Source organism: Conger conger, chromosome 8 (genome assembly GCF_963514075.1).
Source record: "Conger conger chromosome 8, fConCon1.1, whole genome shotgun sequence".
In the NCBI taxonomy this organism is placed as follows: domain Eukaryota; kingdom Metazoa; phylum Chordata; class Actinopteri; order Anguilliformes; family Congridae; genus Conger; species Conger conger.
The window spans coordinates 15,554,775-15,580,354 of record NC_083767.1 but is presented as its reverse complement, the minus strand read 5'-3'; the positions used below and the strand labels follow the sequence as shown (position 1 = coordinate 15,580,354).

At 40.2% G+C, this 25,580-nt stretch overlaps 1 protein-coding gene across 1 annotated transcript in view; it reads right to left on the bottom strand.

Annotated features, from left to right (window-relative positions):
* The window catches only part of LOC133135146 (platelet-derived growth factor C-like), a 67,285-nt gene that overhangs the window by 6,625 nt on the left and 35,080 nt on the right, over nucleotides 1–25,580 (bottom strand). Inside the window, exons 4-5 of the mRNA XM_061251939.1 lie at nucleotides 17,058–17,253; nucleotides 12,070–12,250 (exon numbers count right to left, since the gene is read on the bottom strand). Coding sequence (XP_061107923.1) covers nucleotides 12,070–12,250; nucleotides 17,058–17,253 — 377 coding nt within the window. The remainder of the gene's footprint in view (nucleotides 1–12,069; nucleotides 12,251–17,057; nucleotides 17,254–25,580) is intronic.

The window sequence follows — 25,580 nt, the reverse complement described above, 5'->3', positions numbered from 1 at the left end:
CTGCTCCTCCAGAGTAATTATGTTAACTCCCACTCCCTCTCTGCTGCGCTTTCTCCCACACTTTCCTCAAAACGCACTAAATGCTGGTTACATTGCATCCTAAAGATTATTTTCACATGGACAAGAATCTCATTTCAGACACAAACTATAAAGTATGCAGGCCTCCTCGGTGCTCTCTGCATTTTGTATACGCAGTCTATCTGTTTTTCTAATCCAAATTTCTTTTTACATTAATAAAATTCTCAGAAATGTCTGATCAACTGTATTTGGAAATTGGAGAGTACTTGTGCTGGCAGGATTTTGTCCTAAAGATTATTTTCACGTGGATGTGATTTTTCTATGGTTTCACATGCGTCTCACAAGATAGTTTCACTGTATGAGATATTATTGCCCATACTCTATGTCTGCTTGGTTGCCACCAACACATAAGTAACACACAGAACACTGGCCAAATAAATATGTAACAGAACTTCAGAGATACAGAAAGGAGTTATTTGTGTGTTGGATATCTGCAAATCTGCGTTAAAGTCTCTTTGTATGCCATCTAGTGGTAAAACAGAAGAACTGTCTTATCCAAGGGGGGAGCTGTTGACTCTTACTGCTTTCAGACAGACACGGTTCTGATCCTGGCTCTGGTTCCGTCCGGAGGGCATTGTGCAATGCACAAGGCAGGCAGAATATGACACGCCCACTGATGACGTCACGGTTCGCAAAGAAAAACCAACTATTTTTTGGTTCCAGCTGAGAACCAACTTTTCAGGTTCTGAACCAATTTATTTTTTGTCTGAACGCGCCGGCCGGTTCAAAATTAGGTTCGGGAACCGGAACCGGCATGGAACCTTGCCGGTGTGAAAGGCCTATCAGTGATTTAGTCAGTGAAGGGCTCTTCTGACTGCTTGGTTGAAGCCAAAATGCAAGTGCCTGTATTGACTTTGTTTGTATCTGTGAAGCAAGTAGCAATAACTGCTTGTAAAGCCATTAACAGGGAAAAGCATAACTATTCATAACAGGTCTTCATATTTTCACCAATGGTATACAATCGGTGTGGCAGGAATGTCTCACAAGCAGTTAATATTCCTCCTTGCCGCATGACTGAAATGTGACCTCTTGCCTAGCAACCCTAAAAATATTTGGCCTCATACTTGTGGGGTTTACAAGTTCATATTCTTTCCATCACCCTTCCCCCTACTTTTTACACATGGAGTACATTTAATCTTCTGCATATTTCACCGTATGAATAATACACATTAAATTCATCTTATGAGATATTAAGCTTAAAGAATGCATTATATATCCCAGTGGTTAACCAAAGGTTAAGAGGTGTTTGGTTATTTAATCTATTTTAATAGGTAGACAGGAACAGCTGACAATCCCATGGATATTATGCTGAACCACATAGTAATTATGATGAAATTATAATTGAATGATTATTTAATGGTATGTCGTACAGAATACTGCACTGTATTTCTGTTGTCAGTTATAATACAGGAGCTCACATCTCAATATATTTACTGTAGTTCATTTGGGGAGAGTTAATAAGAGAGGAGGAGAGGGACAGTGAGAGAGAGCATGAGGGAGAGAGAGAGGGAAAGAGGAGAGAGAGAGCAAACAGCTCTTGCATTTTTAGTTGTATAGTAAAGTCACATAAATCAAATGACCGCACTACTCAAAAGCTGCATTAGTAAAATAAAATAGTATGAAACTGCTTGCTGAGTAGTCTAGCTTTTTCATGGAGTTTAAAATCAGATACTTTGAGCAGTACAACTACACTGACAATGGGGTTCTCTATAAATAAGCCATTGTACAGAACAGGTTCTATTCGAAGGCCTAACATAGTCATGCCAGTTCATGGAATCAGAGAACCCCTCATAGTGTTGCCAGAAACTACAACTGCATTTCTTTCTCTGTGTCTCTCCTTTCCTCCTTTGACCATGTTTTCGCTCTCACATAATCACCAGTGCAAGGCGGTAAGTGTTGGAGCACAATGGCTCTTAGTACAGGGGCAGACTCGAGACCTGCCTTCAGCGGCCTCTGCGATTGGGTTCGCCAAAGGTCGACGCTTGAAAGACAATTTTACTTCGGTCTTTATGAAGTCAATCTTTCTTCTGCGTGCTCTGTTTTTACAACCTTCTGTCTGGCCCGAGTGTTTCCAAAATCTCTTCCTAAAAATTACAGCCAGGGTTGCTTTTTCCTTTCATGGAAGTGGGAAGGAGGAATTGCCACTGTTTAAATATAAACTAACTGTTGCCCTGTGGCCCAGGTTTCCAGTAGCTTTGGTTTACCCACAGGGGAACAGAGAGCTCCTGTTTACACGGCTTTCCAGAATGAAGGACTGTGCAAAAAAAACAGAACAGGCAGAGTTGTATATACATTAAGTCTTCAAGTCTTTATGACAATGTATGCCTTTTGCTCACAATAGACTGTTCTTCAAATGCAAACGGATAATTGTAATGCTTACTGCAACCACTAAAGCAGAGGAAAATGCTGGAACCTGAGATGAGATTGTTAACGGCCCAAAAAAGCCTAATTTGAGACTGAAACTATAAAGTATACAGCCCTCCATAGTGCACTCTGCATTTTATATACACAGTATGTTTTATCTCAATTTTTTCATCCAAAGTTTATACTTTGCAATGTGTTTGTCAATGTGTTTTTACATCAATAAAATGATCTTAAATGTACAATCTGTATGGAAACTGGAGCTAGAATGCGGAGACCGTCCAAGGTACTGAAAAATTAATGATTCCATTGTTCCAAAAATATTCTCAATGCTCGAAGATGCCAGAATATTAACTAAATATATTTAATTAGATTACTTGAATTGTTTTTAGACTGCAATAGACTATCATATGTTCACATACGTATTCTTGTCCTCTGTATCTTTCTGTAGCCACGAAGCAACAATATGAGTGGCATGATTGTTAAATAAAAAAATAAATAAGTGAATAAATAAATGCATGTATGTAGCCAATAGATGGCCTGCTTGAAATTTCGACACAATGTTTTGTTACAAATTACATTTTGCCATGCGCTACTGTTGCATGGATGCTAAACGACAGCAGTAAAGGCGTACAAAACTGTTTGCTGAGAAACACGAACCGACTGAAAACTGTAGAAATGTCCTTTAAGAATAAACACAACCCGATAGAAAGGATAAGCAATGGAACTGAGTCTGTCTAATGGTAGCATGTGAGAGCTGCAGCAAATTATATGTTCAGCAGCGATCCTCCTCCAAAACCACTAAAAACAGCTCTCCAGCTATATCTCCTTTGATGTCTGCTCTGTCAACTCCTGCCAAAATGCACCTCCTTTCAGTAAAATAACAGATCATTTCGTAAAGAAAAACACAGTAACCTAAATACTACACAGAACAGATAAATGTGGCAATTGAGGAGCCGTTATATAGAAGCGCCATGTTTGGAATGAATATTTAGACACACTGACACCCCATATCATGCAGGGCTTTCATGTGGTTCTTTTGACACCAATGTTTTGTTTTTATATATACTTCAAATGGCATGAGCTCATGGACCAGAAATTGAACATGAGGAGAGCGATGCTAGTGTGTTGCATGTACTGTATATGTGGAAAAAACTCTTACTCGTACTCTTAAGCAATTCTACACCATTTCAATATGCCATTACAATTGTACACTGACCTATTTCTTGAAAATGTAGCAATATATTTGAAATGATGTAGCCATATATTTTAAATGGCCAGCATTTTGAATTCCTTTTGGATTGCCTAAAGCTCTTTTGGCCGATAAGCATGCTCCATCCACTGAATCACGTGATGCCGAGCTGCGGCTTATTTTACATCAGTTCACACAGACATATGGTCAGAGGAGGATACTTCACGGATAGCTTCTGCAGGAAGACTGCGGGCGCTCAGCTGGCCGGTGTGATGACGAGGCACAAAGGTCACACAGAAAGGTCAAGCAGCTTCCATGTCATCATTACAGCAGAGACGTTTTTCCCTGGCAGCATTTCATGTGGCCTGTAATTACTACTGTACCGCATCAGGTATAATTAAAGAAAAAGAGATTAAAAGAAAGGCTGTGTGCAACGCATGGCGGAGATGACCACTATCACATTCGATAATTATTAGTCCCTACACTGACTGGTTTTTGATGAGACACTGTCTGGTGTGTGCTTATACACTGACTGGTGTGTGCTGAGACTGACTGGCTTGTGATGAGACACTGACTGGTGTGTGCTGATACACTGACTGGTGTGTGCTGAGACACTGACTGGTGTGTGCTGAGACTGACTGGTGTGTGCTGAGACTGACTGGTGTGTACAACTCCCTCTTGGCTCCCAGCGTCCGCCATCAAACCCCTCCAATTTATCCAGAATGCAGCAGCTGGTCTGGTCTTCAACCTTCCCAAATACTCACATGTCACCCCCCTGTTTACTTCCCTCCACTGGCTGCCTGTCATGGTTCGCATCAAATTCAAAACATTGGTGCTAGCCTTCCAAGCAGTTAAGGGGTCTTCCCCAGCTTACCTACAAAAAAATCATCAGACCCTACACCCCTGCCAGACCTCTTCGTTCAGCCTCCACAGGCCGCTTGGCACCTCCCCCTCTCCGAACTTCCACCTCACGCTCACGACTACTGTCTGTTCTGGCTCCACGGTGGTGGAACAGAACTGTAGAATCTCTTCCCACCTTCAAGCGCAAAGTGAAGACGCACCTCTTCAAGCAGCACCTCTCCCCGTCCCTCCCTACCTCCCTGTGAACCTTAATTGTTGTCTTTCTGTGATTTACTTTTTTGTATATCGGTATTTTTAGTTTGGCTAGGTAAGCAGTGTTTGGCTAGTTAAGTTTGGTCACTTTTGCTTTGTTGTTTGTTTGTTTGTTTGTTTATTTGTTTGTTTAAAAAAAAAGAAAATTCGAATAGGCCCTGGTCCTTATCTTTGTTGTACAGGTAGCAGTTGAAATTGTACTTCCCTCTAGGGTCTTTCAGCGCACTTATCCCTGGTTATGGGTATGCACTTTGTTGTACGTCACTCTGGATAAGAGCGTCTGCCAAATGCCATTAATGTAATGTAATGTGCAGAGATACTGACTGGTGTGTGCAGAGACACTGACTGCTGTGTGCTGAGACACTGACTGGTGTGTGGAGAGACACTGACTGGTGTGTGGAGAGACACTGACTGGTGTGTGCTGAGACTGACTGGTGTGTGGAGAGACACTGACTGGTGTGTGCTGAGACTGACTGGTGTGTGGAGAGACACTGACTGGTGTGTGCAGAGACACTGACCAATGTGTGCTGAGACTGACTGGTGTGTGCAGAGACACTGACTGGTGCGTGCTGAGACTGACTGGTGTGTGCTGAGACACTGACTGGTGTGTGCTGAGACTGACTGGTGTGTGCAAAGACACTGACTGGTGTGTACTGAGACACTGACGTTTGCCTCCCTGCTGCCAGTCACAGTCTGCAATGGTACTGTATGGTTCTAAAGCAATACTATTCCACAAACTGAGTAGAACAGCATCTTAACCTCTGGAGACCCCAAACCTGCATTTTTCATACAATGGGAACACTAAAGTACCGACGACATACAGGATCATGCATTTTGGTGAATGGGTTTTGTAGCTTACTGTTTGGTTGAAATATGATATATGCCTCTAATCTGATTGAACACCTGAATGCAATTTTCTGTGACTAAGTGGTAATTAATAGCATAAAGAGAAACAAGTTCTCAAAAGTTTCATGAAATATATTTTGTTATCGTGTTAACTGAACAAAACACACTTCAGAAATCCATAAATGAAATAAGCAAAAATCAAAAAGCCTTTCAGCAAGCTCTCTCATATCCACCAATGCAGTTTATGCTTGTGCTACCACATACATATGCATATCTGTTATTTTCACAAATAGCTGTGTAAAGGAAGTAATCTGGCCACTGCAGGCTGCACAATGATCTTTCCAATTCAACAGCTCATTGCCTAGAACAATGCCATTCTTCAGCAATACGTGAATCATGGGAGAGATGATTACACGGGCTGGTGATAACCGGGATGCGTTCGATAAATGTATTTTAATGCAAAATGTCATTATGATGTGCAGTTTTATTCACAAGAGGGAAAAACTATTCCCCACAACACCCCTTTATTATAATGATTTTATTATTTTTGTTTTACTTTATACAATTGTGAAAGCAGCCCTCTATGAAGAGACTTGCCACTCTCAGTAGCACACACCAGAAGTACAGTGCATTAACGACGCTCCTTCCGCATGTATTTTTGGATCAGTGCGTTTCATTTATTACAACAGGCCTACGTTATGGTAGGTATCGAATGTCAGGAGCGAACAAAGGCATGAACTACGTTTTTGTTCAGCTGCAACACTGAAACTCATTCAGACGGGGGGTTAGGTTAAGGACTGCACATCCGCTGTATAAACAACCCAAAGGAAGAACAACAAAACTTAATGAAAGCATAGCACATAAAAGGGGAAATGCGCCATTAAATCATTTGAGGGGATAACCTTAAATTTGTCAAACAGTATTTATCCGGATATGAATTAATGGGGAAGTCGAATTATCACGGTAGTTGAAAGAAAGCCACCATTGATGCCGCACGGTTCACGTTGAGAAAAAGAAATGACAAAGAATAATAATTAGAAGGAAATTCCTGGGAGATTAGAACTGAGCTGAAATCCTTCAGGTAGGCAAACATTTACCAACGTGCCCTCCACAGATTTCCCCCACCTCCGTGTTCTATCACAGATACCGCAGGTGTCATGAAGTCAGCTGCAAAGTGTACTGTCTGTGATCACATTTTAAGGTCAATATTACCCAGCCCTGGCAGAATTTATGAATCAGACAAGGTTATATCCTATGATACCACACTAGCCGAATTCGAACTGTCAGATTCTACATGTACAGAAAGTCTTCACAACAGTTTTTTTATTTATTTTCCAATCTTTCCTAAATTTGGCACCCAACATGGGCCTGCAAATAACCAATTCCCGCCCAAATTTGGAATGCTTAATCTCTGCCTAGCCAAGACTGCGAGGCTCGTTCCTGCTCCACAGAATGGTGCCGTAACCTGCCGAGTCTCCCAGCAGGCTCCATCGTGCTATCCCTTTTACTGACAAGACCATTTCCAGAACTCTATTCATTCAAAATAACTGCCAATACTAAAATGTCCTACAGATATTCTGATATGTGGAATAATGATGCGACTGATTTTGTTGATGAATGTGGGCATGGAAGACATTAACTCCACAACTAATGCTCCGTATCACATCCAGTAGGACTGGTATCACTGGAAATATCCGTCTTCCCAGTTGTGGGAAAATACAGAGGGTAAGGAGTGCATATTAGCAGTGCAGTCTGTCGTTTAAGGGTTTCTGCCAGAACCTCTTGGCTAAAACAGGTAGGAAAACAAACTGCATACTCAAGAGTGATAAATTACGTCTGGGGACAGTGAAAAAGCATGAAATAGGAGTCTGTCCGCTCTATGGTTCTTCCATCCTCTATACTTCTACCAGGATGCCCTGGCTGGTAATAGAACATTCTGGTGCTGTCTGTGTTTGTGCAAACAATGGAGGTTGTGTATTTGGCAGTATCTGTCTATGCATATTCATGGTGAGATGACAAAAAAGAGGAAAGAGGAAATTTAAGTGAATAAAATAAAAAAGCTTTGGAAAAGGCAGAGACATTCATTCATTTTTCATTGTCGGCCACACACTGAATATGGGCTCAGTAAAACAAATATACGTGTGGTGTATAATGTTGATAGCCATTATGACGCCATATGTGAAACATTTGTGTTGCAGGTCAAGAATCCAGTGTTGATATTGCACTTCAAATATCTGTCTCTATGGTAACAACTTGATTATTGAATTCCTGTGGATATTCTACGCCAAGGCAGGGGAAGGGAATTCAACCCTGGACAAGTGATCTTTTCTCTCTGTAGTATGGCTTAGATTGTAGACATCCAATGATAAAATTCTGATCATATTTGGATTCATTGAGATGAAGGACCTTAATTGCACTAATTTCTTTGAAACTATGCAAAGGACTATTTAAATGCAGCATTGATTGCATAATATATTTTAGTATTCAACTAGCATACGGTTTGCTGTATGAACTAATTGCAACACTTGAAGGGAATCAAATGCACTTACATTATTTATAAGCATATCACAATGTGGAAGAATGATAAAGGTTACTGATACAGACAAAGATTTTCAGTGAAAGGTGATAGAAATAAATACAAAAGTTGATATCTGACATTTTTACATGCATACTATAATGGAATTTACACCCTGGAAACTAGTCTCATGTGACAATACCATGTTGCAATAGATATTTTCTATAAGAACTGTCATCTTGTGAGCCTCATGATGTCAGGATACTTGAGACAAGTTTCATATTGTATATTTTAACATTATTGTTAATATATTTTATGCAAATTATGTATTTTCATTTCAGATAATAAGGTTTAATTTAAAATGGGATCTAAAATCCTACTTTCAAACCAAGTCTATTTTTTATTAAGCTTGTCCATAAGAGATACATAGGTTTTACACGGTTTGAAAAATTCTGAGGACATGAGGCTCATCTGCTTTTTCATAATTAAATGCAACGCCTTGTTAACTCCACCCCACCCATCCACCTATGTACGTAAACCCTACAGCCATAAAGCCCTACAGGATTTGTTGAAATCATGTTTAAACTATCATTAAAACATTAACGCATGAATGCACTCGCATTCCAACTGGCCTAACTGGCATTCTGAAAATGCTCAGCCACTCCAAAAGCCTAATTTAAATTTTTAGAAAGTGCTAGAAACAATCAATAGCAAGAGGCACTCTGCTGAGCAGAAAATCTATCTTGTTCCAGTGATTGCCTTTTTTGTGTCCCTCTGTGTTTTGACTGACTTTTCCAAAACCAGTAAAACAGGTTCCACATCTCAACACTGAAGGGTCAATTTATAGGCGCACAAAAAGGGTTGTCGTCCGGACTGGAGCAGACCTGGGGGCCGGAATTGTTCCATTTCATTTGAATTCAAGTCAGGAGCTGACAGTCATCAATATAGCACTGGTGGTCACAGAGAATTATGTGGCAGCACATTGGACTTAGAATTCTATTTCCGTTTGTTTACGCTGGTGAATCTCAATTTCACACAACTCCCAGCACAATGCCAATGAAAGGAAAATATAACTGAAATAATACTTTGTGGCCTTTGTGAAATTACTGTTGAGACCTGTTGCTGTTACAATTTTGTTTGTTTTGATATGCAGTGAAATAAGATTAAAATTACCTGCATATTAAACGGCAAATATGTGGTAATAAATAATTATATGCCAGAGATATTAAGATAACACTAAGACAGGCTGGGACATACTCATATACTGATGCCCATTTAAGAATCTTCCTTTATTTACATGAAGCTTAGTCCTTCTGGTGTGGTACCAAGCTATGTATATCACAGTCTTAGCCTAAAGTAAAGAACGCGTTGGCAAAAAAGGACCACCAGCACAAACTGAACACTGCAGGCAACACAGAGAGGCCCTACAGGAGAGCCATGAAATAGACAGCAAAATTTAAGATGGGAACAAATATTTACTGAAAATGAAGAAGCATGAATTATAAAAGCATTCTTTGATTATAATCATGATACTACGACTACTAATATGATCACTGCTATCCCCTGCCCAGCTACTTCTATCATGAAGTTGAATCTTGCATGGCTGCCTTTTTGAAAGACAGCCTACCAGGCACAGTCCTACACATCTTTTTTATATCTCTTTTTTGTTGCAAGAATAATGAATGAGGTAGAAAAATGTGTCTGCATACCTGTCTTTTGAAAATATATTTTCATTAATAATTTATTTTTCTGCCTACCTACCTGATATGTACCAAGGAGATGTACTCTCATGGCAGCATTGCTTGGTGGGGGCCTGGAAAAGAGCTCTACTCCCACTCAGAACATTATTGCATAATGTAGGGGCCGGGGTCCATTTTGAGTCTCTGTCAAAGTAGCTAATTATTTTGATGCTATGGGGACCCACACTACCAGTCTCTCATTAACGAGGTGCTTTCGCCCACAGAACTATTACTCACTGGATGTTTTCTGTTTTTCATCCAGTAACTGTTGAGACTGTTGTGCGTGAAAATCCTAATTTCTGGGATACTCAAACCACCCCGCCTGGCACCAAAAATCTTTCCAAGGTCAAAGCCACTTTCACAAGATCACATTTATTCCCCATTCCGATACTTGGTCTGAACAGCAACCAAACCTCTTGGCCATATCTGCAAGCTTTTATACATTGAGTTGCTGCCACATGGTTGGCTGATTAGATATTAGTATTATTAAGCTGGTGTATAGGTTTACCTAATAGAGTGGTCACTGATGGCCAGATTTAATGGAAACAGAAAAACATTTGCTCTATTGCGACTCGCAGATACCAATATATGAACAACCAATTTACTAAGACTATTTACTAACTATGCTGTTGAATAAATGACAGAACCTCTTTCGCAAATTTGCGTTAGGAAAAACCCATAAAACTTCAATACTTCACTAGACGTTTTGCATCCTTCCAAAGATAATTTCACATTATATCTGAAAATACATTAGAATAGATGAACAGGTGTGAAACAAAATGAAGTCCTGTCTCCTTTCCAGAGTGCTAAGGCATTCATTCATCCCCACAGTGGATGTGCTTAGCCTGCAACCAAGCACCTGTTCCCTGCATCATACCTGTGAGCTACAGGCTATAACGGCGCATATAAATACTGTCTCACAATTAATCACAATTAATGCCTGCTTCAGTAAATCACATCGAATATCTAATTTGTTTAATTTAAATAATATCCAGTTTTTTCTCTTTTGCTCCAGGTGTACATATGCATGAATATATTTACCTATGCATCAACAGGAAAGTCAATCCCCGCAAATTATATCCTAATAGCTATTTTGACCCAATGTGTCTGTGTAGTAAATCCCACGTAGCTATTACAACCGTATAACGACCATTTTTCAGTCCAAAAAGCGGTCACAGTCCCCTTGTAGATCTGGCCTTAAGTGTATATTGTGTCCATTGTTGGAGTCAGAATGAAGATGCAGTGGTTATGATGCACTGATAACATACTGTTGAAAGTCAGTCATATTAACAGGCATGGCTTGATGAACTCTTGAGCTTCTCATGAACTCTTGAGCTTCTCAGCTTCTGTTAGCATACGCTATCGGTTTTGCCTTGGTACTCGGTTCATTATGCGTTCACACTGCATAATTAAATGCCAACTGGCTGTTGGCCAATGCTTTTCCTGAACATCTGAAACTCAATGCAATCCTGGTGCGTATATAGGGCCGGAATTGCAGTCTTTGAGAGCTTTTATCACAACTTGTATGCATCTAATGCCATGATGCCAATATACAGTATGATTTCTTTGTCTGTGCCCTGTGCTCTAACAATAGCCTGAGCAAATGTGTGGCTAAATCAGGGGCAAGACAGCACTGTTTTTTTTTTGACGCTTTAGTTTGTTTTCTTGCTTGAAGAATGACAGGAAGAAATATTGAGAGTATTGAAAGGGTGAAGTGAAATTGAAATAGACTGAAAGGGACCGTGCATTATGCCTCTCTGTGGGTGGTCTGGGACAAGGAGAAAAGAGAAGGGCGATATGGCAGTTTCTCATAGACACATCCTGTGTTCAATGCCAAGCTCTTGCTCAGTCTATTTAATCCCTCCTTTATTTCCAGTAGAAAGAATTAATGACAGAATTAATCCATTCAGGGTCAGTAAGCCAACTAGTGTCTTCAGAGCTTGGACTGATCGTGCCGATAGGCCTTCGACGCCAAATGAATGCCAAAAGCTTCCATGATCTCAGGGAAACATCTAGACCAATGCATCAGGTCATCAGACAGAGAACATTCCTCTTCTGCATTCAGAGAGGACACAATTGTGTCTAAGTCAGTTCCTGAATCTAAACATGAAGTATTACCGCACATCACATTGCAGTAGATTTCTTAGGAATTCTACTCACGCCGTAGAATTCTTAGGAATTCTTAGGAATTCTACTCACTGAAAGGTTGGGAAAAGGGCTCTTACCACTGGGAGCAGGGAATAGCGAATGCAGAATCCTGGCTCTGATGGGAAGTATTCATCTGATGTAAAGCGTATCCTGATCTGGCTCCCTTTGGACACCTGGGTTTCTGGTATTGGCTGAGATCCGCACCATCGGCCCAGTATCGTCCCTTCAGTAGGCTCCTCAATCTCTACAAAGTCATACCTGGAATTGACAAAGAGAAGGGTTTTTAAAACATGTTCGTCATAATTTCATGGTATTTTGGATAATAAACACTCTACTGTCACTCTATATTCATGCCGTTTAGCAGATTAAACACCGTTTAAAAATGCTTATTTTGTTATGTATTTTATGGTTCTTGCCCAATGCCCCTACAAATTCTTCTAAATGTAAATAACTGTCCTGATATCAAGCTTCTATACAGCATGCTAATTCTGGCTGTACACTGCGAGAGCAATCACGTACAAATGGCATTAACTTTCATTTTCCTGATCACTGAGTCAATATCAGGAAGACCTGTGGCACAATTACACGGGTTGTGGCAGCTCCACAAACAATGCCTTGTTATGAGATCAGTGCAGTTTAGCTAAATTAATAAAACCACACAGTGGCCTGTGGCAGTCCAGAGAGATACAATGCTCTTTCCATACAAAGCATGTTTTCTCATTCATATGATGCTCTCTGGGGGCACTACGGTACCACTAAATGGTACTACTGCTGCAGCCAACCCCATCGAAGGACCATTGCAATCGGGTTATCCACAGTTTGCATTGAATTTACGATGAACGGTATATTACAAATACATTTTGGACAACCTTAAACGGGTTGTGAAAGAATTACGAGCTACCAGTTCTTTTGGTGACAACAGAGGTGGCATGTTCATGATACAAGAAAATTTATTTGTGATAAACTTGTAATAGTAAATGTTGAGTTTCCACCCTTGGTACTGCCTACAGAGGCCAAGATTATTAGAAAGACTGCAGAACCATGATGTAATAATGATAAAATGTTGTAATGTGAAGGAAATACAGTGGATGATAAAGTAGCAATACTTGATAATGTGATACACCATTTGCTGTGTAAGCAATATTGGTACCAAACATGAAATGCACTGTTGTCATATCTGAATTTCTGATTGCATAACAGGTAGATGTCAAGTGTAAAAATGAGTGCATTCCGGGAGGTCTTGGAATGTTCTCACCTTTCTATGCTCTCGGCAATATGACACTTTCTTCTGTACAATTTTGCACAAAACTGTTTTTACTGTTTCTCTGACCTGTCTTTACTACTTAAATGTACTGAATACACATTTTTAAAATGCGATAGGTCTGAGGTTATTTAAGCTGTCCATTAGGAAGCAACAGTGTGTGCCACAAACCTCTCCCACTATACAGTAAACTACATGACTTTCCAGAAATAACTGAATAGGCAAATTCTCAAAGTTTTGTCAAATATGAAAATTAATTAAATGAAATGGCACAAGGAGTAAATTCTATATACTTTTCTATATACTGATACTTTTTATACATAGAGCCCCCATTTCAGGGCACCATAATATTTCTGACAAATGGCTTCACAGGTGTTTCCAATTAGTCAGGTGTGTTCAATCATGTGTGAATTGTTTGATTATAAATCTAAAATTGTGGAGCACAGAGCCAAATAAAGAAGCGGAACTCACAGTCTATACTTTATATATCTTTACCGTGGCTTGGATAAATACTCAGTTCTGATTGGTTGACAGCCATGTATTATATTCCTATACAGCCACGGTAGGTATTTCTGTACTTTGCCTCATTACAGTTCGGAATCACTGAACGAAAATGTTCAAATTGTCAACTGCGTCCATATATCGTGACATAAAACTAAACATCACCATAGCAACAAGTTATAACAGTTGATTCTCAAAACAAATAGCAAAGGTTGTATAAGAGATATCACCGGCTGTGTATTTTCGAGAACCTACGACACTTGGTGAAAGAGTTCTTTCTCAAGGACGTGGACACTGTGTATATTCAGTCACTGGCCATTTTCACTGAACAATAAGCTATATTTCAACATGGTTTATTTCCTTTCTCTACATTTGTCTTGCCCTTTGTCTTTCATGGCTAGGGCCTGAATTGAGTGTCTAAGGACTTCAAATGGCATATCCATAAACTGCAGCATTGTCCTTATAATTGTCTTGGCAAAACCTTGCAGTCATGGAGTCTTCAATAAAAGTCTCAGAGGTTTTTGCCAAACTGGGTCTGCTCCTTGCAGCTTAATTTCCCTTACGGGATATGTCATTCAAACATGCCAATGTAGATATTTAGCTTCAGTGAGACTGCTTTCATTCTCTAAGTTCCAGCATTTTTAATTTCTAACCGGCTACACAGATGAAATAAATGAATGGGGACATTCCACTCGTCAAATTAAACTTTGATTTTGGCCAGAACCAGGCAAGAACCATCATCGTGACATATTATTCTTCTACCCTTTTTCTTCTAATGCGGAACCCTAATTCTGGAGGGCTATTCAGCCTATGAAAGCCAATCAGCTGCACTAATTCTCACCTTGGTGTTGGCAGCAGATGGCACATAAATAATACAGCAGGAGATAGATTCCCCAGCTCAATTATTACACATTTTTACATGTTTTTGTTTACCATATCACCGTTTCCATGTGCATATAGCCTCCCATCCAGCTTGCCATTATTCCGAATAAGTCAATATTCCAAATGTTAACATGACTTCTGAAAAATTAATGTTCTATTAACATACTATCTTCTCATTTACATTAAACCTGTGCAAAGTCTGAAAACAACGTTACATGCCCTGTTTACCTTTCAAATTTTGACAAAATTTCTCCTTTCATCCATTTCAGAAGTCCTTCCATCCTTTTGCCCTACAAACTGCTAGCAGTCTGGCCCATATTAAAATGCAATGGGTTGCCTATTAACAGCAGTGCTGACCATATCCAGCAACCTCAGGCCGTATATGTTGCAAAATGTCCTGAAAAAAAAATCTTAATTGAAATGGATATTTTGAATAAACTGTACACAAGCCAAAATATATGCTACAATAACCCAAACTATACAAAACAATGCCCCGCGTCCTTCATTTTATGAAACAAGCAGAGCTGTACAAAGGCTCTCCAATCCTGAGGGGTTTTGCTGAATTTACATGTGGCACTGTCCTGCTTTGCAGTTTTATTCTTTTATTTCAGGCCATCAGTGTTTATTAAGTGTCAGCAGATGGCAAATCGTAGTTATTGACTTGTTTCAGTGTAATGAAGCAACAGAACCGAGCAATGCCTCATTCTGTGAGTGTTTCACATCACATATCTCCACCTACAGTCAGCACACAGAAGAGAGCAGAGAGTGCAGTGTCGTGGGAGGCGGCAGGGCCAGCAGTCTGCTGCCGTTCCACTGCCATTGAGTGGAAATATGTGCGGTGTGTGTGTGTGTGTGTGTCTGTGCGTGTACAAGTGTCGGTGTGTGTTTGTGTGCATTTGTATGTGTGCGTGCACATGTGTGTGCATGTGTGCGCGTACGTATATGTGCGTGTGTGTACGTGCGTGCATGTATATATGTGCATGTGCATTCCCGTGTGTGTATATATCTACGTGTGCGTATATGTGTGCATGTGTGCACACTTGCGCTTTTGTGGTGTTTGTACTTGTGAGTGCACAGGGTTGATTATTGTGATCGATATGCAAATGTTGCTTCAGAAAAATCAGTAACAGGATCATGATTTTTTGCATGTAGCAATAAGAATGTTACAGAGGCCATGAAAAAGCCTGGCTGCATGCTTTCTCCCTTATGTCTAAGATGCCTCTGTGGCTCTTATTCCAAGATAACCTGTGCTGTCTTGAACGTGGCGGCCCTAGCCAAATGGCTGTCAATCATCGCTCTGCCTGATTGCATGTATTGACTTTCCCTCGCGAGGGAGACGGCCCAGAGAATGCATTCATGCGGCAGATTCACCAGGCTTGTCATGGCAAGTGCGCTTAAATTACTAGGAGGACATTACGGAGAGGGGCTGGTGTCTTACACTGCAATATTGTGATGCATGGACTGGCCATAGGGGGGCTCCCTGGGAACAAATGGCCTTGATGCTGGCCACTCCGTTCTGCTTACAGCAGCTGCACTCCGTACGCAGGGGCGTGTTTGGGTGCGTGGGAACCGGGCAGGTTAAACATGATGTACGATACGCTGGAACGCGACGGCCACGTACATTTAAGCGGAACCGTCACAGGCCGACGGTGATGTAGGCCGACTCAACGAGCTTGCCGTGCAGCTGACACAAGCTGGGAGCTAAAAGCAACACTGAGCACGGTCCTCCAGATACGGACATGTTTTGAATACAAGCTGGGAGCTAAAACCAACACGGAGTGTGGTCGTGCAGAAATTAACATGTTTGGAACACAGGCTGGACGCTAAAAGCAACACAGAGTGTGGTTGTCCAGAAATGAACATTGTAGTAGCTGCTTGGAACGGCAGCTACTAACCCTTTGTGGTGAGTGAGGCAAGGCAATTCTGTGTCATTACAACAGTGCCCAGAAGACAAAAACGGCTGGTGGATCGTTCATATTTACTCTCTATTCCATGGCAAAGGCTATTTTAAAAACGGGCAGCCATGAAGCTCTACGGGTCTAAGGCTCAATGAACTGACAGTATGAAAACAGCAATAGGCATGTTCCCAGTGAATGTTAATCGACATTAGTTCACACTGAAATCTACAGAAAAATGTCATCTTATTTGAATGTATTGGTAAATGTGGATACAGTACATGCATTAACTATTGCATAAACTTCCAACTTCATGTTGTTGCATAAACTTCATAAAGTACAATACTACTGCTACTACTACTACTACTACTAATAATAATAATAATAATAATAATTATCACATCATCATCATCATCATCATCTGCAACATCATTATCATTCGTGATTGCACCATAAGAAAATACTGACTTCCTGTGAAGCATGACTCAAAGTTGCAAATTCCTTTCACAAATTTCCTAGCGCTTACTTGCATATGCCATCTTCTGGGTCCTCCAGCCCAAATTTTTCATCGAAGGTTAATTGTATCCGCATGTTTCCTTGTGCAGCCACGAGTCTCCAGACCAGAACTTTGTTGCGAGGGTAGGTATGGGGAAAGTCTGGGCTGTGAATGCTTCCAGGTCCTGACACTGTGAGAACTTTCTCATGCTGGGAATCCTGCACTCCTTGAAAAGAGAGAAAAAACAAAACAAATTACCTCATAAAAATGCCCACTGCTTAGCATAGCGAAGGGGTGAGTAAGTTCATTCTTCTAAGGTTCATTTAATCTACTGCGAAGGGATTTGCTATACCCGTAGTTAAAAAAAACCATTGCAGGTTTTACTTTTTTCTTTTTTAAGTTTGTCCTTTTTTCCATGTGTCAACTTCATTCACAGTGACAATAAAAATGTATACTTTTTTCAAACTAGAATAGCCGCTAGACAGACCATGACGGCATGCCGTACCTCAACCTAAAATGGATTTAAAATCTGGACCCTGTGGCAAGATATAGCTGTTTAAAGACAACGATGAAAAGTGTGGTAAATGTACAGTATACTACAGAATATTAAAAATGGAGAAACCTGTAGGATAAGCACCATACCAGTGTAGTGACTGTAACTAAAGTATGTAGCTATGATTCAACAGTCATTACAGGACAAAGTATTGCACTGTGAATTCTTGTTCTCAGCTTGAGGGAATCTCCTGTTTCACATGAAGGAACCCCTTCTCATGAAAACACAACTAAACACAAAAACATACAGAAAGGTATAACATAACATTGCGCTCTGCAAGCTCAAATTTAGCACTACTTATATCATGTAATATTACTTTTAAACATCCATAGCCGCTTATTACTGCCACAGAAATTGTCCATAGGAAATGCAAAACAAGGTTTGCTGTTTATATAATTTTTGTATTATTAATATTTTTTTGCATATGCTAACACATGACTATCGGCTAAACCAGAAGGGCGAGACACAACACTGACACTGGACGCAGCTTGTCCTGGAAGATTTCACTGTCCTCACACAGAACTTCACAAGTCGTCCAGGAATGTTATCTCAGGTCATTGTCTCTCTCTGGGCTCAGGGTCCTAATTGTCCCTCGAAAATAAAACCCTCCTTTAGGTGCTCTTCCACAAAGACAAACTGATTGCTTCTATCAACAGAGAAGCATTGCTGCCTTTAGCCAGCCCCTCCGAGCGTCTCAAATCAGAAACGCTCACTGCATACAAGAGGCAGTAAAAACAGGAGCATGGGCCCGGGTCTTTAACAAGCTCCCCACCGCGCAATGCGCCCTGGGAATTCGACGTCCCGCTTTTAAATCAAACACGCCACTCTCCGCACTTTTCATCAACATCTGTCACCTTGAACAGAAATTCTGCCAATAACTGCAAAATTGGCCACAATTAGGCAACGCAGAACGTCTCGCCTAATATACGCCCTTCCCCCGCCCGCGTGGCCCTCTGCCCCTTGTCCCAGAACTATTAAGATCTCCCAGCACAGCATTATAAACACTATCAACTGTTTTCATGAGCCCTCCAAGAAAAGCTATTAAAATTACTTGTTAAAACATTCAAGTTTTACACACATGAAATGCAAGACTACCCTCACAAAGAGCACCCTTTTCTATAATTCTGTAATTCCCAAAGAAAGATTAAGATTAACTTTAATATACTTCAATAATAACAACCAAAAATGTATACCGATTAGTTCCATGTATTTCCTTAGCATGTCTGCTAGCAGGTATTGGGCTAGCAGACATGTAAACCTGTATATGGTTTACCTATATACCTGTAAAGAAGTCAAATAAGGACTCGAATGGGAGACTAATTGATTTTGGCTTATTAAACCAAAGACAGCCATTCAAATCACTAGGTAATGCAGTGACTTTAATCTGGCATCCAATTTATAGTTCTAGGAGGGAACATTACCTCTGCGAAAAACCAAGCTGCCAAATCACCTTAGGTCACTTTCACATGACTTCAGCAAATAGATGTTACTGCATTTCATTCAATATAGACATCATTAGTATATTCCTTCATTCTTCATTTAATCAAGAAATTTGTACATATACAAAGTATAAGAATACAAAGACATTCCTATTGTCTCAACATTTGTGTTTTGTGTGTGGTAAGACTGTAACATGAACACATCAAAAGTCACACACATCTAAGTAACCACATTTTCTACTGAATAGGATGCTTTTGGCAGTGAGTAGGCCGACTAACAATGTCTCCAACAGAAACGACACAGTGTCAGGATATGTAAGCTGCAGCAAGATGATTCTTGCTCTCCGGAGATTGTAAACGGACAATGCATGCTACAGTATATTAATCCAAACCCAGGCCCTCAAGGCGGCAATTGATTTCCATGCAGTACAGTAAAAATACACCCACTCCACTAGACAGAACATTGTGTATACAAAGTTAGTTATATAAACAGGCCATTCTTCAGATGCTTCGCCCTATATGTGTTTGATATCTTTTTTATGTGTCTTTAATCTCACGGATCATGCTATAGCGTTGCACTTGACTGACAGCACTCATTGTTTTCTTTGTTTTTTGGGAGTTTTTTTTGACAGCACACGCTGGCTGGATTCCATCGCCTGGGAAATCAATGGCTTGAAATTCCTCGGCCACAAGTGCAGTAGATCTCACGGGCATGGTATGACTTTAATTACCTCCTTATTTACAATAGATAAAACTCCGCAGGTCGCGAAGTACATAGCGGTTCGTGTAAAAGGTGCGTTTTAAATGTGCGACGGGTGGACTCGCGCACACCACTCCACACATGGTTTTGATGTGGCAAGAGTAGCACTCCCCCCACCCCCCCACCCCGTACTCAAAGGTAACCGAACAGGAACGTATAATGGGGAACGTCAGCTACACGGCGAATGGCATGCCAGTTCACCGAGGACACGGTTAAGAGCCTGAGGAAAAAGCCAGCTTCTCGGGTGAGATGGTGGGCAGGGGAAGGAAAATAAGGGAACGAGACAGACCACAGAATCTTGATGAGGAGGAGGGCTTTGCTGGCACGGAGATCAAAGTGATCTCGTACCGTAACAAATTTTTATCATTTAATGGGCCAGGGAAACCATTTTTTATGAGTAGCTGCACACTAGAACTCTTTTTCCCAGGTGTCATTTGTCATTTATTTTATTTTATTTTTTGTTGAGGTGGGGGTGGGGGGGGGGGGGGGGGTCATCTCAGGGTTGAGGGAATTGCAGTGTGATGTGGCACCATGTATTTAAAGACATTCCTCACCCTAGTTCACCCTACTCATCCACACACACGCATGCACAAAAGCACGCACACTTGCGTGCGCACACACACATAACAAAAGTGAATTTTAAAGTTTCTGAGCCCCCTGAATTCCAAAAAAACTCAAACACTACTGAGTCTTGCATTTTTTCTTTTTATATTGTAAGTGATACATTTTATTGCCTATATACATTTCACATCTTTTATTTATTCTTAAATCTTGGTCACTTTGTAGTATTCTGTCTTTTGTCTTGAAGACGATGCTGCATAAGTACAATAAAAGTGTTTGGGATTGAAAACTAGTTTGGCAAATGCATGCATCCACTACATTACTGATGGTGCCCTTGATACATTGTATTCAGTAGATACAGGAGAAATGTATAATCCTCACAAAGAGAGAAACATTCATGTTTTGAGTTACGACATATTTTTGCAGTGTATTTTATCGGCCTTCAAAAACAGAATGTGATCACAAAAGATCTCTTGAATACCAGGAGTCAGAACCCCTCATCTTAGAAGCCTGTGTTTGACTAAACCTCACTTGTGACCTCACTTTCCTATTTGAAAAATAATAAATAAAAATACAGTTTAATGCTAACAATGGGGTCGCGCAGGTTAATTGTCTCAAACATGACTTTTCCATGACCTAATTTTTGAGGAAAAAGGGGAGTATGATTAGGGCAGGAAGGGAGTTAAAGTAAATAGAGAAACACAGAGCTGCCATTGTGTTCTCTTCACACGTTACCAAGTAAATCATTTCAGCTAAGAAACCCACGTCAAATATTAACCTTTCTATCACCAAGACCAGCATATTCCCAGTGTACACGTGGGAGAAGATCTTCAGCAGTCCTGCTATGTTTTGCTGCATGTTGCAGTTATAATGGCCTTGCTCAAATCCACAAGTTTGATGTGTTTTAAAATATGTGTTAGCGGAGGCTGCTGGGGGGCTCGTCCTGTTACAGTGCATGGATAATCCTTGGAGTCTGGTAAATAAATAATAATAATAATAATAATAATAATAATATATAATTTGTTATTTATCTGACTCTTTTATCCAAAGTGACTTAGAGTTGATTAGACTAAGCAGGGGACAATCCCCCCTGAAGCAATTCAGGGTTAAGGGCCTTGCTCAAACAAGGCCCAACAGCTGTGCGGATCTTATCGTGGCTACACCAGGGCTTGAACTACCAGCCTTCCAGGTCCCTGTAATGTACAGTACCTTAGCCACTAGGCTACAGACTGCCCCCTGTATCCCGGTATCCAGACCATGCCAGTGCTGATTGTATTTACATCCATACATGAAGAATACACAAAAATGCAATAGGAAATAGGACAATTCATCTTGAGATAATATTGAGATGTACAGTACCTGCTTGCTGGCAATAATGGCCATATTACCTATTGTCTTATATCTGTTTGTCTCCTCTGATACCCCTCACCAACTTGTCCTAGTACGTCACAACAGTTACAGCTGACATACTGCTAACAAAATAACTCATCAGTTTTCAGAGTGTCTCATCCCTAATTTCTCCTTTCCCACAATTTCACCAAAACTCCCAACCACTAAACCTCACCCTAGTAACACCTCAAAGCTGTCCAATCCCTGACCACCTTTGTATAGCTCTCACAACCCTTCTTCCCCTTTCCGCATTGGTCGCAATCTTAAAATTAAAACGATTAATTAACATAAACATAATAAACATATTCCATGCTAATTCAGGAAACTGGTATTATATGTATCTGCCAAGAGTTAGTGCTTCTATCCAGGTCATAGGGTTCCTCCAGCTAGCATGGTTTATTCTTGCTATGGGCAATTCCATAGTTAGGTAGTCTACTAATGATTGACACAACTGGTGTATTGATCAAGATGGTGAAGGCAGCCATTTTACTGGCACAATTGTTTTTAGCAACTATTTGGCCTGGGAACAACAGCTACCTCTAAGTGAATTTTTGATTCACAAATGAGACATGACTCATAATATTAATCATAGTGACCAATCTAATTCTGTATTAAATTGGCCTAATTTTATGAGGTTTTCCCTCAGAAAGTAACTTTTACTTTTGTATAAAACAGCTAAGTTTGGTTTAAGCTTGGTTTAAGAAAAAGGTTTATGGGTAATGAAGTCATAATAAAGTAATTGTTCTAACATCTGTTGCTTATTAGAGTTCTGTAGTGGTTATGCTACTAGAGGTGCAATAAATTCCAGGTTTGGTTTCAAATATTTACTACCTTTTGATTTGTATCTAGACAGCATAGATGCTGAACACACTGAATTTCAGGGTTTTGTTCATACCATTTAAGAAACAATCCTGCCTTTGGAGAGTATCATCGTCTGCACTAACTTAATTTGTTGGACAGTTGATTCTCTGTAAGTCTGACACAACACAAAAGGAGATTGCATTATCTTCAGTCATTGTGAGCACTGACTGAGTGTACCAATTTCGCACAGGAGTTTTCCATCCTTCAGCAGGAGATGCGCGCTGTGCCTTAATCCTAATATGTCTGCCGTCAACAAGCCTTCTATCTTCCATAGTTCTCTCTCCCAAAAGAATTAGGCTTACGGACCGAGGCGATCAAGGCTACGAGATTCACACAGTCTCCTTTGAAGCTATTGAAATTACGAAGCACCCTGAGAGACATTTACTTTATTCCTCAACTTGTCACTGTTGGAGCTAGGCTCATGGTCTGGTGACGCATCTAAGCCTTGCTGTCAAACAAATAACAACAACAATCTGTCCGTATCAGTTGCAAACTGCTCTAATGTCAGGTCTAGGCCACCTGCATCTGCAGGGAATACTGTAGACATTGGCACACATGCAATGCACTACATAGTATAAGCCATATATGATTAAATTGTTGGCATTTATATAGCACCTTTATCCAAAGCGCTGTATAATTGCTGCTTCTTGTTCACCCGTTCATACACACTCACACACCAACAGCGATTGGCTGCCATCCAAGGCTCCAACCAGCTCGTTAGTAGCATTTTGGGGTTAGGTATCTTGCTCAGGGACACTTGAACAACACACAGCCCGGGAGGGGCAACCCTCCGACAGCCAGACGACTCTTTCGCCTGAGCTAATGTGATGCTATAGGAGAGCTAGCAATGATTGAAGAAGAGTATTACATTAACTACTAACAATTGGTAGCCTATAGGCTCTTGGTGGGTAGCTCAATGGTGTTTATGCAGTAGTAACCACAGCCTACTTAAGCCAGGCCTCTCGCAGGAACACTGACTATGACATAACAAATACTAAACTGCTGTAAAGTTTATGGTTCAGCCTTTATAAGGAGATACCTTTGCCAGTTGAGTCAGGAGCTCTCATTCATTTTGGCAATGAAGAGCGATACTGTTAAACTTTCTGTTATGGCCGATTTCTGTGAATGTACAAAAACCACGCAAGGCAGACAACTGAAAAAATATATTTCAAAGGTTGTTCTCAAAAAAGAACAAGGTGGCACAGTCAACAAATACGTTTACAAAAGCTGATTTCTTGCATTAGACTTAAAATGTATTGGCCACGCAAGTGATAGGAAGTAAAATTCCATTGCGTTTCAGCTACATAGCCTTCTTCAGAGTGTGATATAAGGCATTTATACATAATACGTGTAATTACTGTAAAATCTGTGAACCTATAATATGTAATATGGTATCATTAAAATGAATTAATTCTTCAGTTGCTGATCCTTTACATCCTTTACATTTACATCACAAATCATGATTAATTATATCTGAAAATGAAAAAGTTTCTGACAAAAAGCACTACTGAAACCAACCTTTAGGTCAGAAAAAACACTGAAATCATTAAATTATTCAGTCTGCCAGTCCCATTTTTAAGAGAACATTAACCGTCTGGAGATTGGGATTGATTTGCGCACATGTACAGAAATGAAGTTCCTTATCAGCGGACTCCAGGGTCTTGACTCTTTCTATTCATAGACTCTTTTCAATAAATCCCTTTGATCGTCAACTGCATATAGAGAAAATAATCATCATATCTTTGCTTCTCTCATGTAATCAACTAAACGTTACAGGATTTCCTTGTCTATGTGCTAAATATACAGTATGTGCTGATGAGCTGATGAACCAAATTATTATTTATCTGAAAACCTGTATACTGTGTTTGATATTGTGCTATGTATCTTAATTGAAGCTTGTCTCAATGCTAACAAAACTAATCCCCTGGTGTTATCCCAGCCAGGAAAATGGCCAGCAAACCTCCCAGGTATTTTTACTCTTCGGGGAAATGAGTCTGTCTCATCGTACAAATTCCTTGGAATTTTAATTGGTGACTCTCATTCTTTTAAGCCACACGTTCAGCAGCTCTGACTGAAGTTCAAGCTGGGTTTTTATTTTAAGCTCGCCTTTCTTTTGAAGCAGTCGCCACAACTTCTGTGCCTATACTTTACTACAATGATGTTTTATATTTACATGCATCTTTAAACTCTTGATACTCTTTATCATGGAGCTTTAAGATTCATCACCAACTGTAAAGCGCTCACGCACCATTGCACTCGTACACTCAGATTGGCTGGCCTGTGCAAGCCACCCGTAGACTCAGCCACTGGTACATTTTCATTCACAAGGCAACTCTACTGCCACCTCACTGATGTAGCTATGCCGTATCTCACCAAAAAAAGGGCTGGAGGTCATTGTCTATGTTCTCAGGATTTATTCATGTTGTCTGTCCCCGCTGTCAGTATGGAGGTGGAAAAGGGGAATTTGTGTATTCTGCTCCCTCTACCTGGAATGCTTTACAAAATGATTTGAAACTTGTTAAGCAGGTCTTTCTTGTGGTTAATTAGTCTATGATTAAGGATCAACAGGCAATGTCCTTGGCATGTCTATGTTCTGGCTAGCTTTGGTGCCATGTACCACATTAGAATCTTGTTTTCAATTTTGGAGTATTTTGATATGCATTTTATCTGTATTATTTTTAAACTGTAACCATCTTGGCCAACATTGACATTTTGAATCTCAATGATCTTGTTTAAATAAAGTTAAAATAAATAAACGAAGTCTTCCTGGAAGATGTACATTGTCTCCCTGTGTCTGAGAAATATCCCTTAACCCCTTTCAGGATAACAGCAAGGCCGCAGCAGGTGGCCAATGAAAAGAGATTAGTGGTATCCTACAGCAACAAATGAGAAACAAAAGAAGACATTCAAATGAATGTTCTATTGTATTAACCAGCATGCATATAAAGGAAAATAATAGCTACAATGAATGTTGCTGTGTACAATACTGC